This window comes from Candoia aspera, chromosome 1, assembly GCF_035149785.1.
Source record: "Candoia aspera isolate rCanAsp1 chromosome 1, rCanAsp1.hap2, whole genome shotgun sequence".
Lineage (NCBI taxonomy): Eukaryota > Metazoa > Chordata > Lepidosauria > Squamata > Boidae > Candoia > Candoia aspera.
In genome coordinates this window covers 224004138-224019505 of record NC_086153.1, presented here as the reverse complement: position 1 = coordinate 224019505, position 15368 = coordinate 224004138, and the positions used below count along the sequence as shown (strand labels likewise).

At 39.7% G+C, this 15368-nt stretch overlaps 1 protein-coding gene across 1 annotated transcript; it reads right to left on the bottom strand.

Annotated features, from left to right (window-relative positions):
- Positions 1–2254: 2254 nt before the first annotated feature.
- Positions 2255–7158, bottom strand: TMEM169 (transmembrane protein 169). The gene is made up of 2 exons (XM_063292497.1): positions 6739–7158; positions 2255–3977 (listed from the first exon to the last, which is right to left on the bottom strand). Exons 1-2 carry the CDS (start codon positions 7040–7042, stop codon positions 3355–3357), a joined length of 927 nt encoding a protein of 308 aa, XP_063148567.1. The 5' UTR covers positions 7043–7158; the 3' UTR covers positions 2255–3354.
- Between the last annotated feature and the right edge of the window lie 8210 nt (positions 7159–15368).

Below are 15368 nucleotides of genomic sequence, written 5' to 3'. Positions count from 1 at the left end.
ACCTTCCGTGCCATAGAATAATTTCAGAACTGGCCAAGAATTAGCCCAAAAGAAATCTGTTTTCTCCAAGTCTAAAATTTATTGTAAATTAGCATGGAGTCCAGAAAATCCAGCACAAGCTAATTAAATATATGGTTAAATTTCTCAGAAGTAACATAGTTCTCTGGAAATGGATTGGGAATTATCCTTCCTGAATCTTAATTTATTTTCCTGAGTGTTAATTTTTTTTTTAAAAGGGAGGAGAGGGTCCCTCCCCCTTCACAACACTTCCAAACTGGGAAGGATGAGGAAACAAAGTTGGAAGGCTAGATAGGCAGAACTGAAGGACCTTTTTACTTCAACATTCTTCATATAAAAAGCAACAGATGCTTCTGGTTCTGAAGTAGCCACAAAGAAGTGTGGTTTCTTCCAGTTCATCATGTTGTTACTTAACCTTCATTTTTAATACCACTGAAGCCCTTGAAAATGTAATAAATGCAGAATTAAATCCAAAGTTTTGGAAGACTTTGTTCTAGTCGCAGACTATTTAAAGAAGTATGGGGAGACAGAGGAATAAGTAAATCTGAAGGAAAATGTAGCAGGAAGAAGTTACAGAAAGAGCGTAGATGCAAACATCTAAAGCAGTTTAATATAAATGAAGCAAGGGGGAATGGTACACTTTGGGGCCACTGTTCAATAACAAAGAGACCTGCCCCCCCAAAGCAAAATTATGAAATACATCTTTAAATCACCCACTACAAATATTCAGGTATTAAGCTTCTTGGGGGTATTCCAGCAAAATAATGAGTGCTACAGATGTAACATTTAAAACAGCTGCCATAGCAAAAACTTTCAGCCAACTTAATTGAAAGGCATAGGCAAGGAAAGCCTCCTGTAAATGATGGTAATGAATACCAATGGATCTAATGCTTATTCAGTCGTTAGTATTACACCTTCCATGTTTGCAGCAAGGTTTTTTACTTTAAAAAAATTACTAGCACATTATGTTTGTTTTCAAAAGTCTACTCACCAGCATTGTGTTATAGGCATTTCGTTTATTAAAAATGCCAAACTATTCCAATCATGGAAAGAATGGAGTGGTAACAACTTTGGCATCAGCCAGTCAGTGCTATGAACAGATAAGTTTTTTTTTTCAAACTTGCCAAAAATTGTTCCTGAGAAAATAGTTTGTCTGAACAGAATGTGGCAAATTTATTTTTAAACAGGATGTTTCTCCAATAATGCTACATCAGTAGACACCCAAAGTGTGAGCAGAGGAAGGAAAGAATATTGTGCTTTTTCAATCATAGCATGGCTTTTAATAGTTAGTCAAACTTGCAAACACTTTGTAGTAGTAAGTGACTAAAAATTTGTTATGAGAGAAAGGCTCGACAGTTTAGAGAGACATTAAAAAGGATAATACAATAGCACCACCAGTTGGGCACAGCCTTCTTTACTTCACAGGAGACAACAGATCTATTCTGAAGTAAGATGGCCCAATAATACATACGCTAGAAGGAAGTGTATAATATATGTAAACGCTGCATAACTAGACCCAAATTCTATGGTATTTGCTCCACAGAAATGGTTACATGTATTGTATAATTTCTGGTATCAGGTCCACATATTATGTAATTGGGGCAGTCAATAAGGCATGTACTCACGATATATCCCATGACTGCTAATTTTGGGGGGGGCTGGTAGGTACATTTAGGTTTTGAAAAGAGGTAGGCCCTCTCACAAAACGTTTGCTGGGAAAATGGCTTTTCCACACACAAATGCCATGGGGGATAAATCAGTTACAAAACACTGATTTACCAGAATTCTACCTACCACTTTCTATCTCTGCCCCTGTGGGTGGTTCCCTATTACTTTTGTTTTGGATAGGTAGGTGTACTTTTACATTAAGCAGTGGACTACAGCTGCCCACTGTTTTCGCTAAGTAAACATGTGGGCCTTATTTGGAACTCACGGGGCTCTTAGAAATGATAATACAGCAAGCTGACACTTCATTTTGTAGCCAACTTCTCATTTTTTAAAAATCAAATCATTTTTAAAAAATCAGGTGGACAAAAAGTTTGGTGAGCATCAGAATGACTACCCATGGGCAGAAAGCTTGATGAGCATCAGAAGTCTGCCTTTGGAGACTTCATATGCTGGGGATTCCAGCTCTGGACATTGTGTCATCTCAAGTACATTGCATTGATTTCATCTAGGTATTTTACTTTAATTAATTATTGCTTTAATTTAAATTCACCTTGACTTTTGGCCCACATATTACATCAGATGTGACAGCTGACACCCCCTAACAGTACATTGCCTTAAAATTCAGTTGGCAATTGAAATTGGAAGAGGCTGGATAAAATGGGGAGTAGATTCCACACATGTTTGCATATGTTACAGCATTCAGGTTCCCAGCTTCTTTTGTGAAAATTATATTTGTGATTCTGATTTCTGAGTCAAACTATGGATTCTTGTACCTGATGGGAATCACTCTCAGTTAAATGCATTTCAGCCATCAGCATCCGTCAGCCATCATTTGAAAGATGGACGAGAATATCCACAGTGGAAGATTTTGAAAAATCACCAAACTTTGGGACCTATTTTCCCTTTGTACTCCTTTCCTCCCACAGAAGCAACCTCAGTAAGATCTGGGCTACAAAAAATCAGAAAGCCACTAGACGGCAGCAAAGAAACATATTTTCCTGTAAACCTTTACTGTTATCCAAATTTTTGCAGCCCAACTCAAGTATCTTGCACAATGTGATTCAATACTATCCAACAGAAACTGATCAGCCTAGCTAATCTCATAAGCCAACTAACCATATTCATTCTGACAAGGAACTGGAGCTTTTTCTCCAGCATACTGGTATTTCATGATCCCTTGGTTCATATAGACTGCTGAATCTAGTAGTAAATGGGTTGCTAGATGAAACCATTTCACTCTAGGTAGGAGCGTAGAATTAAATATGCGATCTCTTAAAAATCCTTGCACCCAGGGAACAAGGTGGTCAGAAAAAAGGCTTCAACCCAGCCTTTTCAATTATTCTTCATCTTTAAATGTGCAGGGAGATTTTCCAGGCATCAAACATGCATCTCTTCTTTGCTACCTGAAGTGGTATAAAACCGCATCATGTTAAATATTAGCAAGTCATAGAGTGTAGCCGGGCTAGAACCCTCCAGGTCATGCCAGCTTTCTACGAAAAGATCGTTTTCCACAGAAATGGAAACAAATATTTCATGTTGACATACTATGCAGAAATGACTATCCCATGTGTGGTCTTGTTTCTGGATACTTGAGTTGGCATCAGGTTTTTGTAACATGCTTCAAAAAAATATGTATGTTCAAAACAGGCAGTCTCTTAATGCAAAGACTCAGACAGCTGAGACCTCTTCACCCTGTGCTGAGCCTTTGGCTGACAGACTACCTGAGACATTGTCTGAATCTAGCAACTCAACAATGCTATATGGAGAACAATCCTCCAGGCCCATCTTGCTGCAGAGCCAGCCACAAAATCCTTTTTCCATGTCCCTCACCGCATGCCACCAATCTCCAAAGGCCCAGGAGACTTGGGTTATTGCCGTATAAATGCCCAAAGAGAAAGAAACCACCATGATGATGATAGGATAGAAGATAATTAGAAATGGGCAGAAGGTGATCTTGTGCCAAAAGGTTCTCTCTTCATTGTACACCAAGAAGACATTGTACCAAGTAATGGTCCCATAGTAAAAGGAAACGACAAAGGACATAATGAAGATAATAGGGAGGCAGGCAAGGGTCCAGAGAATGACATGGGGGCCTTTATCCATCCCAACTTCACAAGTCTTTTTTCCTTCAGGCATTTCTGTTTTTGGAAGCTCCTTTGACCGAGCCAGTTCTTGCAGCTCTTTGTCGGTGAGTGTAACATGGATGTCTACCATCTGCCCTTTCTTCTTTCCTCTTGTGATGGTTCCAGTTAAAGTAACATACCTGCTATCTAAAGGCATAGTCCATGAACCTGGGAACACAGAAGATCTAAATCAGTACAAGACAAAAGGCAAAGCAGAGATTCACTGTTTTGCAAGAAATTCTGTAGCTTTTTATTCAGCTTTCTCTAATCTGGCATTCTCCAGGTTATGTTTTTCTTCCATAACATGATGTGTCAACCTGCCTGGCACAGCTTAGCAATCTATGTGAGGCAAGCCACTCTGGGTAGTTCAACAGACCATGGATAAAAAATCCCGGTTTAGGATTATGTTTGAACTCAACTAAAATATGAGCCTGCAGGCTGGGAATTTGGGGCACTGCAGTCTCAAAGTAACTGGTTCACATCAGGTTGCAAAAGGTTGTTGCCCAGGCTAACCTGTTATGATAATTTGGATTCAAAAATCCTTCCTTGGCATGGGGTAAACTGAGGCTTACTACAATAACTGCAGTCACATTCATACCTGGAAAGTTGATCCAGGGACACAGATCAAGCCACTAACCATAACATGTCACTACGCTAGTTTGATATGATGGTCATGATGCTGTGTACGATAGAGCTGTTGTCCATCACAGTTAGAGGTCACCAGATTGAGGAAAGTTGGCTTAAAAAATGGTAAAAGAAAAAAATTGGGAGGAAGAGCAGACAGAATCAATCTAAATAGTGATGGAAGAGACTGATTAGCAGGAAGAAAATATTTTGTCCAGAATAATGAATTTATCTTAGTTTAGTCCCTCAACAGTTATAGTTTTTTAGATGGTCTTTTAAAAAATAGGACTGCATTTTCAACTCCTTTTAATTAGGAGACTGTAAGAAAATTAACTTACGCTTCAGATATAGAATAAATTTTTAATCTAAGGCACTGCCAAATATACAAAACTGGACTAAAAAAAATCCGAACACACACCAGTGGAACTTAAGTGCATGCACGAAGAAGCCAGAACACAGAGTAACATGGCTTGGCAGTTCAACCAATTCGTTGGAGTATTCTGCTTCTCATTCTAAGGCTTCATTCTATGATGGCCACCTAGAGCCAGGCAAAGACCTCATGCCTCTACTTCACTGAGGGAGGACATTACTCTTCAATGGTAGAGTGCCTACTTCCTCTGTTAGACGTGTTTAGTCGGAGGCAAGTCCATTGAGTTAGTTTGCCCATAATAAGCCAGAATTTTTGGCATTCTGATTTCTCATGATTGAGCAGCATCCATCAACAGTGATGCTCAAAGATACCCTTGTCTTCTCTTAGCAACAGGAGTGGCTGAACAACCCCAGGAAGGCCCTTCTATGATTTGTTTGTTGCCATGGGGGGTGGGAGCTTATTGGGTGTTTTGGTTTTTTTGGTTTTATGGATTTTAATTTTGTAAGCTGTCTGGAGTCACCATGTGTGAGTTGAGCAGCTACATAAATTTGTTTAATAATAAATAAATAAATTTGTTTGGTGTTGTCTAAATCAAGAACCCTGAATCACACTCTAGAGTATAATCCAAGAACAAACTTGGATAGTTTCTGCCCATCCTACTTGGACAACTACAGAGGACCTGTGAGGGTCCCCACCTACCAGGACAGCAAATGTTCTCTGTAGCAGCCCCTCTCCTCTGGAACAGCTTGTCCCCTGAAGCCCATATAGCCCCACCCGCATGGACTCCCAAAAGCTGGTGAAAATTTGGCTCTTCAAGAAGGCCTTTGGTAATTGACAGATTGTGACATCATTTCTTAATTTTATAATTGTCAGCTTCATAAATCAATTTTCGATTTGTATCTTGTTTTTAACACTTAATTTTTGTAAGCCCACTAGAATCCAGCTGGTTTCAGGTGGTTTGATAAATTGTACCACTAAAATAAAATAATATTTGCATAAAAGCAGTATTATTAAAACAAACCACAAACCAAAAATGTCATAGTTCAGTCTTAATCAGCATGAGGATGCAGAAGCTAAAGTAAAGGGGGTCTACAAATGATTGGATTGCAAACTTCTTGGCTTAGGTTTCCCTCTTGTTACTCTAAACTGGACCTTAATGTTTTCAGACAATACAAAGAGCGAAGAATTTGACTTTGATGGAGATATGCAAGATCCGTTGCTAGGACGATGAGGGATGAAAAATATTTTAAGTGCACAAAAGACAGTTAATATTTGGAAGCACCTTAGACAGATACCTCCCTAACTCACTGAACTATAAGTAGCAGGAGGGTGTACAATATAATCAGACTCATAAGATTCTGTTATTCTAGCCTATCTCAATAATAGTAGTTTTAGCCTTCCTGTGGAGTTGATGACTTGGTCTCATCTACCTACTGGGGCAGACAGAGAGCAAAAGACCCCCTTTGGGAAGATAATGCAAACACTGGGCCAAGCCAAAGAATACAGCCCAAGTGATACTGAGGCCATTTTACATAATTGGAAAGGAATATTTTTCAATAGATTCTGAATGGAAAATGCAGACTCAAAACTATGTGCCATGTTTTTCTCAGTTTTTAAGGAAACAGAAAGTTTTGGGGACCAAAGAATCTATAGCTGACTTTGCACAACAGTCTGTAACCAGTTTTGGCTAAGCATGATGTGCGAACACAGTGTAGTGGCTTGCAAACCATGGATGATGGCTTAGCGATGTATGAATTCAAGCACTGAAGTTTGTTCAAACATTGGCTACAAATAACCATGGCTTAACACGTGTGTACACTTTCACAACACTTGAAAACTGAGAGAAAAGGTGTCATTTCCTTCCCTAACTCACATCTGTAGGAGGAAATAAAACATGCATAACAAACATTAAACCATTTATTCCAGGGCATTTACCATCTCCTAGAGTGTGTCCCAAAAATTTGGAGCCTTCCTCGGAACTTCTCTCACCCCCGTCCTCCTCTGCCTGTTCTTCTTCCACCTTGTTTTCGGTCCCTGAACGATAAACAATTATTGATTCTGGCCTGGACTCTTTCCTCCTCTTTTTCCTTTTTTCAGTGCCGGCTTCTCCCTCGAAGGTCACAGCCGTAGCCATAGCCCTGTGTGAGGTGTTACAAGGAGGGCTCTGCATCCTGCACTTGCTCTCCCCAGAAATTTGGCCTTCTGGCCCACAGTTACTTTGAACTCCCTCACTGGGCATCTTATTGACGTTTTCTGTTATCTTCTAAAATAAGTTTTCTCTTATGAGCCAAAAATGATCATTGGAAAAGAGATGCATTCAGTTTACCAGTAGCGACTCCTTTCCAGCACTGAATGAACTCCTCTTCTCTGAATCCTAAAAGTGAGAGAAAAAGGGAGAAAATGCTCAGGGAACTTGACGCAATTAGGAAAATAAAATGAGCACCTTTGAGACAGATTTAAATCAGCATCCAAAGTGAACACTCTTGCTGGAGTCACGCATATCACACAAAGCCATTTGGCTTTGTCTGTTGCACTAAGCCGGTTACTTTGGCTTAAGAACCACGTGTGAAGTACAATGGGTATGTTAAGATGTAGAATGTTTAGAAATAGTCCGTAGCTCTGGGTGGGCTAGGGTCATTTTAGAAGGTTGTGAGATGGGAAATAAGTTTTTATCTCTAAGTAGCCAGAGAGCTTTCTTCCCTCCCTCCAAACGTCAGGTGAATTTAGGTAAGAAAGGAACAGATGAATATGGTATTTGTATCTGGATGAGAGACTACCAGGATATTGGAGGACATGGGGCCAGAATGGAAAACTTAAAAAAAAAATAAAAATCAGAAGACAATGGCAAACCACTTACTTTAACATTGCCAAGAAAACTGGTTGTCCCTGTGCAATTCCCAGAAATCAAGTTCAACTTCAGGGTATTTTAATCTTATTGTAAAATTATATCACGACTCTTCTAAAACTCTTCTTGTCTTTGTAAGGTAAAGGTAAAGGCTTCCCTTGACGTAAAGTCCAGTCGTGTCCGACTCTAGGGGGCGGTGCTCATCTCCATTTCTAAGCCTTAGAGCCGGCGTTGTCCATAGGACACTTCCGGGTCATGTGGCCAGCATGACGACACGGAACGCCGTTACCTTCCCGCCGAAGCGGTACCTATTGATCTACTCACATTTGCATGTTTTCGAACTGCTAGGTGAGCAGGAGCTGGGACGAGCAACGGGAGCTCACCCCGCCGTGCGGTTTCGAACTGCCGACCTTCCGATCGGCAGCTCAGTGGTTTAACCCTCAGCGCCACCGCGTCCCATTCTTTGTAACTGATAAGAAAAGCACATTGTAGCCCTACATACAAGAACTTACATTGGACTATTCAAAACAACTGTTCTGGTTAAGTGAATAAATAGTGTTTATGAAACCTAGGTTTGGAGATCATGCACCTTAAAGCCTATTTATCTATTTCACTTTACTATCAAGAAATATAAAGACCTTGCTTGTTCTGGAAAAGGCTGAGCGGGGTGGACCTGGTTAGTCCTTGGATGGCAGAGCAGCAGGAAGTCACAGGTCTATAGGCTAAACCGGAAAGCTGAAAATCATCTTACAAAGCAATGACAAGCTTCTTCCATATTTTGTAAAGAAATCTATGTAGATGTGTTCATGAATTCATAAGGAGGAAATGCTGAGTCTAAGGACATTTTATTTTTACTTTATCAAGCAATGTAACATTGGCAAGTCAAGTTAAGACTTGTTTCAGAAGGAGAACATTGCAAGCAGTAAGCAGAATAAGAGAAGATCACCAGAGCAACTGAATGGTATGCCATTGTTTATGGCTTAATGTGTTGTATTAGCCAAGCCAAATGTGGCTGGTTTAACAAATAATGACTTAGCTAATCAAGGCTCAGCATGATGTATAATCCCAGTTTTCCTGCTTGACCACAGCTAAAGCGATTTTGGTTAACAGACAGCAATTTCAAAACAAGGTATCTTTTTAGTATGGCCAAGTAGAAAAAGAAAATTATGCTAAGAGACATTGATTTCAAGTCACTCATTGGCCTGCCTGGTCCAAATGCTATGCTAAGCCATAGTTTGTTGAACCACAGTTTACTGAATAATCCACCTTAGTCCACACAGCACACTGAACTTTAGTTTGCAAGCTGCAACATCAATGTGCATGCAGTGTGCTAAGCCCAAACCAAACCAATTATATTATGCTTTGTGCAATGTTTAAATGTTGAAGCTTGCTAGATGAGAAAACAGCATTATTTGGGGGTGTTGCTTGCATCACTGTGCAACAGTGATACTGATCAAGGAATATCAGAAAAAGGACAATGTTCACTCAGAGGAGGTATAAAAGAGGGAAAGGGGAGCCAAGCATCCTATTAAAAAAACTTGCCCCAACTCCTTCCTGAATTGCTGTGGAATAAAAAGACATGTTTTACACTTTCATAATCTGATCATTTGTTTCCAGTTAAGTAAAATCAAGAAATCAATACTTTCTCTGTCACTAATATAATATTGGTCAAACTTATAATTTAGAAGTTCACTTTGCCCTTTCTGTACTTTTCCCTATTTTTTCTGATGCTTATTCTGTTTTTTTTCTTTAGCGTTTGAGAATTCTCTTGTAGGAAAATATGTATACATGTATGTATGTATGTATTTTCTATCCTGCCGTTATTATTTTTATAAATAACTCAAGGCGGGGAACATACCTATTACTCCTTCCTCCTCCTATTTTCCCCACAACAACAACAACCCTGTGAGGTGAGTTGGGCTGAGAGAGAGTGACTGGCCCAAGGTCATCCAGCCGGCTTTCATGCCTAAGGCGGGACTAGAATTCACGGTCTCCTGGTTCCTAGCCCATTGTCTTAACTGTAAACTGTTTTTCTGTGTTTCCTATATATATATTTGAAGATCGATAAACTTTTTATTGTGGTACATTTAATTTGAACTGATCCATTTTATTCATGCCTTCATATATCATCGTGAAACTCATCTCTATCATGGATTTGTATTCATTTATTTTAAATCACATTCACCTGAATCCAGCATTTGCAGTAAAAGGAGGGGGAAGCAACCACTCTGATAACCCCTTTCACACATTGAAATAAATGGACTAAAGGGAGCCAGTTTGGTCTACTGGTTAAGGCTCCAGGCTAGAAACCAGGAGACTGAAAGTTCTAGCCCTGCCTTAGGTATGAAAGCCGGCTGGATTTTTATATCCATTTCTGTATAAATCTCTCTCTGAGAAAGTTAAAGGATTAGGATTTCAGGGAAAGGAATGAGAATGAAGAGATGACCTGTAACTGCTGCAGAGACAGCAGCAGCAGCAGCAGCAGCAGTCTAGTTAACAAGCAACAGACAGTAGCCTGTCTACTGCAAAAACCCCAGGGAGTGTTTGCTGAGAAAACGGATTTTTTAGAAATAGGGAATCGACTGTTACTATGCAGAATTCTTCTAGAGGGCTTTGTTGAAGTTCTTGCTATTTCTTTAAAGGACTTCCTATTGCACAACACAATCTGCATATGTTCTTTATAAAAACCTTGGTAAATTATAAGTATGACAATATAAATGCAGTGGACATGTGGTGATTGCCCAAAGGAACACTGAGACAATTTGCAGTGTAAGAAGAGGCAATTAAGTGATTATGCAGATGGGGAATCTTTGTTTAAACCAGTATCACAATTAATTTCAACTAAGGTTCAGCATTGGCAGAAGGGGAAGAAAACCTTAGAAACGGTAATGATTTTTTTTACATAGATTTGCAAATGTCAAACATCTATCTCCCCAAATTCAGCAATTACCAATGAAGACTTAAGCTGTCTTCCCAACCTGATGTCCTCCAGATGTGATGAGGTTCAGCTTCCACAGTTTGGTAATCCTGGGAGGAGAAATCCTAATGCATCTGGAAGACATATTGGGAAACACTGGGCTAAACCATTAATGCCTCAAAGCACTTTCGGGTGATCTGAGTTTTAGCATGTTAAGGGTTTCAACAGTGGGCTGGCAGGAGAAACAACTGGAGCAGCACAAAGAAACCATTTAAAACAGTGCTAACAGTGAGTTTTTAAACACTGCTAGTGTTTTGGAGTCAGTTGAATTCATACTGAATGTATGCTTATGAATTGTTGAATAACCATAAATAAAAACCAAATAAACTACATTATAGCTCAGTTAGATGTGTGATCCCGATCACTATATAATCTTGAACAAAATAATACCTCTTAAACCTAATCTGTGCCCGAGGATGCTTGTGAAGCCAAACAAGCATGCTATATTTCTTGGAACCTAAAATGGCCTATTATTGAGATAATAGTATAAAAAAATCAGCTTCTGGCAACTTCATGGACATGTCCATGCAGTGATCTTGGTAACAGTACAGAAGTGATCTGCTGTTGACTTCCTCTGGAATGTTTTTTCAATTTCCCAATCCAGCCTCTTGCTCTGGGGTTTTCATTGAAGTAGGTCTGATCTTGCTTAGCTTTTTGACCCAAAGCCAGCTATTTACTGCCATCTATTTGGGCTCTTGTACAAAAGAGTAAGAGGATTTAGGACAAGGGGAAAAATGATAATATCTCTAAGGTTTTCAAATTTTCCATATAATGCCTGCAAAATGAACTACTATCCATGATACTTGTACAGTAGTATTTTTATTTAATGTGCACTTATATCTAAGCACAGTTCAAGACCTATTTTTAGAATACATTTCTATTATAAATTTTAAAAAATGATAGAAAGTTCTTGCACCTATCAATTAAATCTAATACTTTTCAGTGGAGTCAGCTTAAACAGTCATTTGAAAGTCTTCAGAAACCAAATTATCTATTTATATTATGCATGTGCGACCTGGCCCACAGTACCAATGAAGCACAAGAAACTATGTAACTATATTTAATTACAAAATTAAATATAAACCATTGAAATAACAAATAGCAAAGCAATTTATTTCACTGATACTACATTGCTCTGGAAAACAGTAGAAGCGTATTTAATGCAGGGCAACACCAATAATTCTTTTTAATGCTCCTAAACTATAAAATTATCAGTGGCAGCAAGCTATGGGAGCTTGCATCTCAACAGCAGAACTAGCAATCTTAATGATAAAGACCTAGTTTTTCTAACCAGGTAAACCAGGTATAATGTATAATCTACATTATACCCATTAAAATGCACTTGCCTTCTTGTACTCATAGTTCAAGCTCTTGTGTTTAGTTCTCATGCCTTGAGCATTATTGTACAGACAAAAAAACCCATGAAATCATTTTTCTATTTCCTTTTAAATTTTATTTAATTGTATAAGCAAAAAGGAAAAAAAAAGGAAAAGGAAAAAATCACAGAAGTACACATTTTTCAAGTACTAAGCAAAATTAGCTTGACATAAATATTCAAGCCTTTTATTCAATTATATTAAAATTTAAATGAGCATACTTAGGAAAGAAATGAAAAACTGAACTTACATAATTCAAATCTATAACAGTCTTCTATTTTTTTTAAAAAATCCATTTCAGTGCAAGTCAAGAGACAGTACAACTATGCTGACCTGCATCACAAACAAAGCAATAGAACTACTTATTAGGAGATAAATACCATTAAACTCCATAAGACCAACTTCTGAGTAAGATACTATCAAGCATTTGGAAGTGCAGCAGAACAGTGCAACAGAACAAGACTTTTCCTCAGGAGAAAACCTTAAGAATTGGACTGTATCAGATAATTTATACAGCTATTCAGGGGCATCATCAATTTTGACTTATTAGGTAAAGGTAAAGGTTTCCCTTTGAAAATATAACAGAGGTTCCACTCTGCCCAACAGTCTCTAAGCTAGAGACGACTGATTCACAAGCCCAAGCTAGTGATGACTGAAAGATTGCACTCGATGTCTGTAGGTTGAATCATGGCAACTGGATTTCTTTCTTTTTGGTCGAAATGTTTTGCTGCTTCTCCAAGCAGCTTCTTCAGTCTGGGCAAAGGTTGGTAAGGGGACCCCATATATGTCTTCCAGGGTAGCTGCATTGTCCCTACACCTGAATGGCTTGTTAACTGTGCCATGGAGGTGTGGATTGCCTTTGGGATGTCTTACTCCTAGATCCTTTGTTCATCCCCAAGTGGATCGTTAAGAGTGGCCTTCCTGGTGGTCTTAATCTTCCTGGGGACTGATGAAAAAGCAGCATGAAAAATGGGGGACAAGTTGTGTCTGAGGCCTATCAGACTGTGTAAATGCCACCCATATGGTTAGTATACAGTACAATGTGTCATTGCAAATCCAGAAAATCAGGCTAATTGAGTAAACCACAATTCAGTTACTCATAATTCATCTGTGCTGCCATGTATGGTGGAGAGTTAGCATTAGAGCTATTAATAGCTTGGGTGTATATACCACTGGCATGCTAAGCAGCCTATATGCGGCCTTTGGCTGCAAAAAGTGTGATTTGCAAGGAACGGAATCTAAGAACAAACAGCTGATTAGACTTATAGCTAACCAGAAGGACAGATTGCAGATCTCTTCCTCCTCCTCTTCTGTACCTTCCCTTCCATGACCTTGCCTGATATAACCAAAAGGAAGGGGAATTAGGGTTTCCTTTCCTTCCTAGCAATCCTGATCAAAACCATTAGTTTTCCTTCAGTGGGAAATCAGAAATCTGCAAGCAAGATCATGGGGTGGGGGAAAAGCATTTTGCTTTTGACTTCCTCACACTGACTCTGTTCAAGGCTATAGAGGAAGAACGGAAGAGGAATGCCACCGGTATTGCAGGAATGAGTACATATTTGTGGTTTCAATATAAGCAACTGATGGGGTCCTGCAGGCTGAAATAGTTGAGCAACTCAGTGAATTGGAGAACTCCCATGTCAGAGAGTATTTATAGTTAATAAAACAGATCCTGAGATGAGTATTCCCATTCTTTCTGGCTTGTTAATTGTATACTGCTTTGTCTATTTATGTATATGAAATTTCTGTATGTTTATTCCCAGGTAAGGGTAACATTGTATGACTTAGACTCATGGGAGTGAGAGATAGCCAACCATCGTTTTTTTTTTACTACAGTATGCAAATAGTTCCTTCCCACCCTGGCCAAGGCAGTGAGGTGAAAGGTCCCCTGTGCAAGCACCGAGTTGTGTCTGACCCTTTGGGGGGGACGCTGCTTTCGCAACTTTTTCTTGGCAGACTATAGTGGGGTGGTTTGCTATTGCCTTCCCCAATTGTCACCTTCTCCAGCAAGCTGGGTACTCACTCTACCACCCTTGGAAGGATGGAAGGCTGAGTCGACCTGAGCCGGCTACCCGAGAGAGAGTCCAGCTTCTGCTGGGATCGAACTCAGGTCATGGGGAGAGTTTTGGTTGCAATACTGCTGCCTACCACTCTGCACCACATGAAGCTCTTAGATATATAGGCAGTACTTACCTATATATCCTGCTTTGCACAGGAGCAGCTCATGGTAAGCAAGCACTAGTCAGCTTTATGCATCTTCACAGCTAAAGGCTAATGCCTAGAATGGCATTAAAATTCATTGGCTTTTCTTGCATCCTAAAGCATAGCAAGTAAATCCTAATTATTGATCAACAACAATCAACTTCAGAAGTCAAGAGACATCTGGAACAGCAGTTCTAACTTTGTTGTTGTCATGAACATTTCTCTTCCCCCATTAAAACCTCAAAATATTTTACATTTCCCAGATTCCCCATATGAAAAAGAAACAGTAACTATTATCCTTTGCTGCAGAGAATGCTGTGAGTAAAATGGGTGTGTGTAGGGGAGAGGAATTCTTCCCTATTGCCATACAGTGTAGGTTTTAGAGTTTAGTGTAGTGTTTAAAGAGTTGGACTTGGATTGAGAAAATCTAGGTTAATATCCCACTCAATGACTTTGGGCCAGTCGCTATCTCTCAGGGTAACTTCACAGGCTGTTGTTGTGGGGAGACCACCTGTTTTGAGCTCTCAGTGGAAAGGTGGGCAAGAAAATGCTATTTATAGACCCCCAAACTTGTAAAGGGATATATATCTCCTGATTTCAGATATACCTAAGGAATCCCAATAGTTTCCTTTAAAAATTGCTGATGCACAAACTCAATGTCGCCTCAAAATAATTTCACCAGAATTGGATCTGAGAGGTCAGCCTGTCTGACTCCCTTCAGAAATGGAAGGATTATGGTATCATTTCCAGAAATCAAAACCTTGCAACGAGGGGAGTTTGGGTCAAAATGTCTTTGGAGGACACCAAGTTAGAGAAGGGAGGGGAGTTGTCTCTCAACCCAGCCACAGTTGCTACCCAGCTTCTGTAGGCTTTGCGGACTACTGTACAGACAAGTGGAAGATTCTCGGTTTTCTCCTGTTTTAACAAGCTTACAGGGAAGGAGGGAGGAGAGGCATGGTCTGTTAATACTGGAATGTCCCGATTCTGTTTAATCAAGCCCACGCTTACCTGTTCCTGCAAGATTAGTGAGGCCTGCAGAAGGCTGGGAAACTGCCTCACTGAACCCCTTCGGATGGCATCTTGAGCGCCGAGGACAGAGGATGCTCTGCTCCTCCGCCTCTTCGCGGGAAGGTAGCGCTGTGCCACTGCTCCTCGGCTGTCCCCC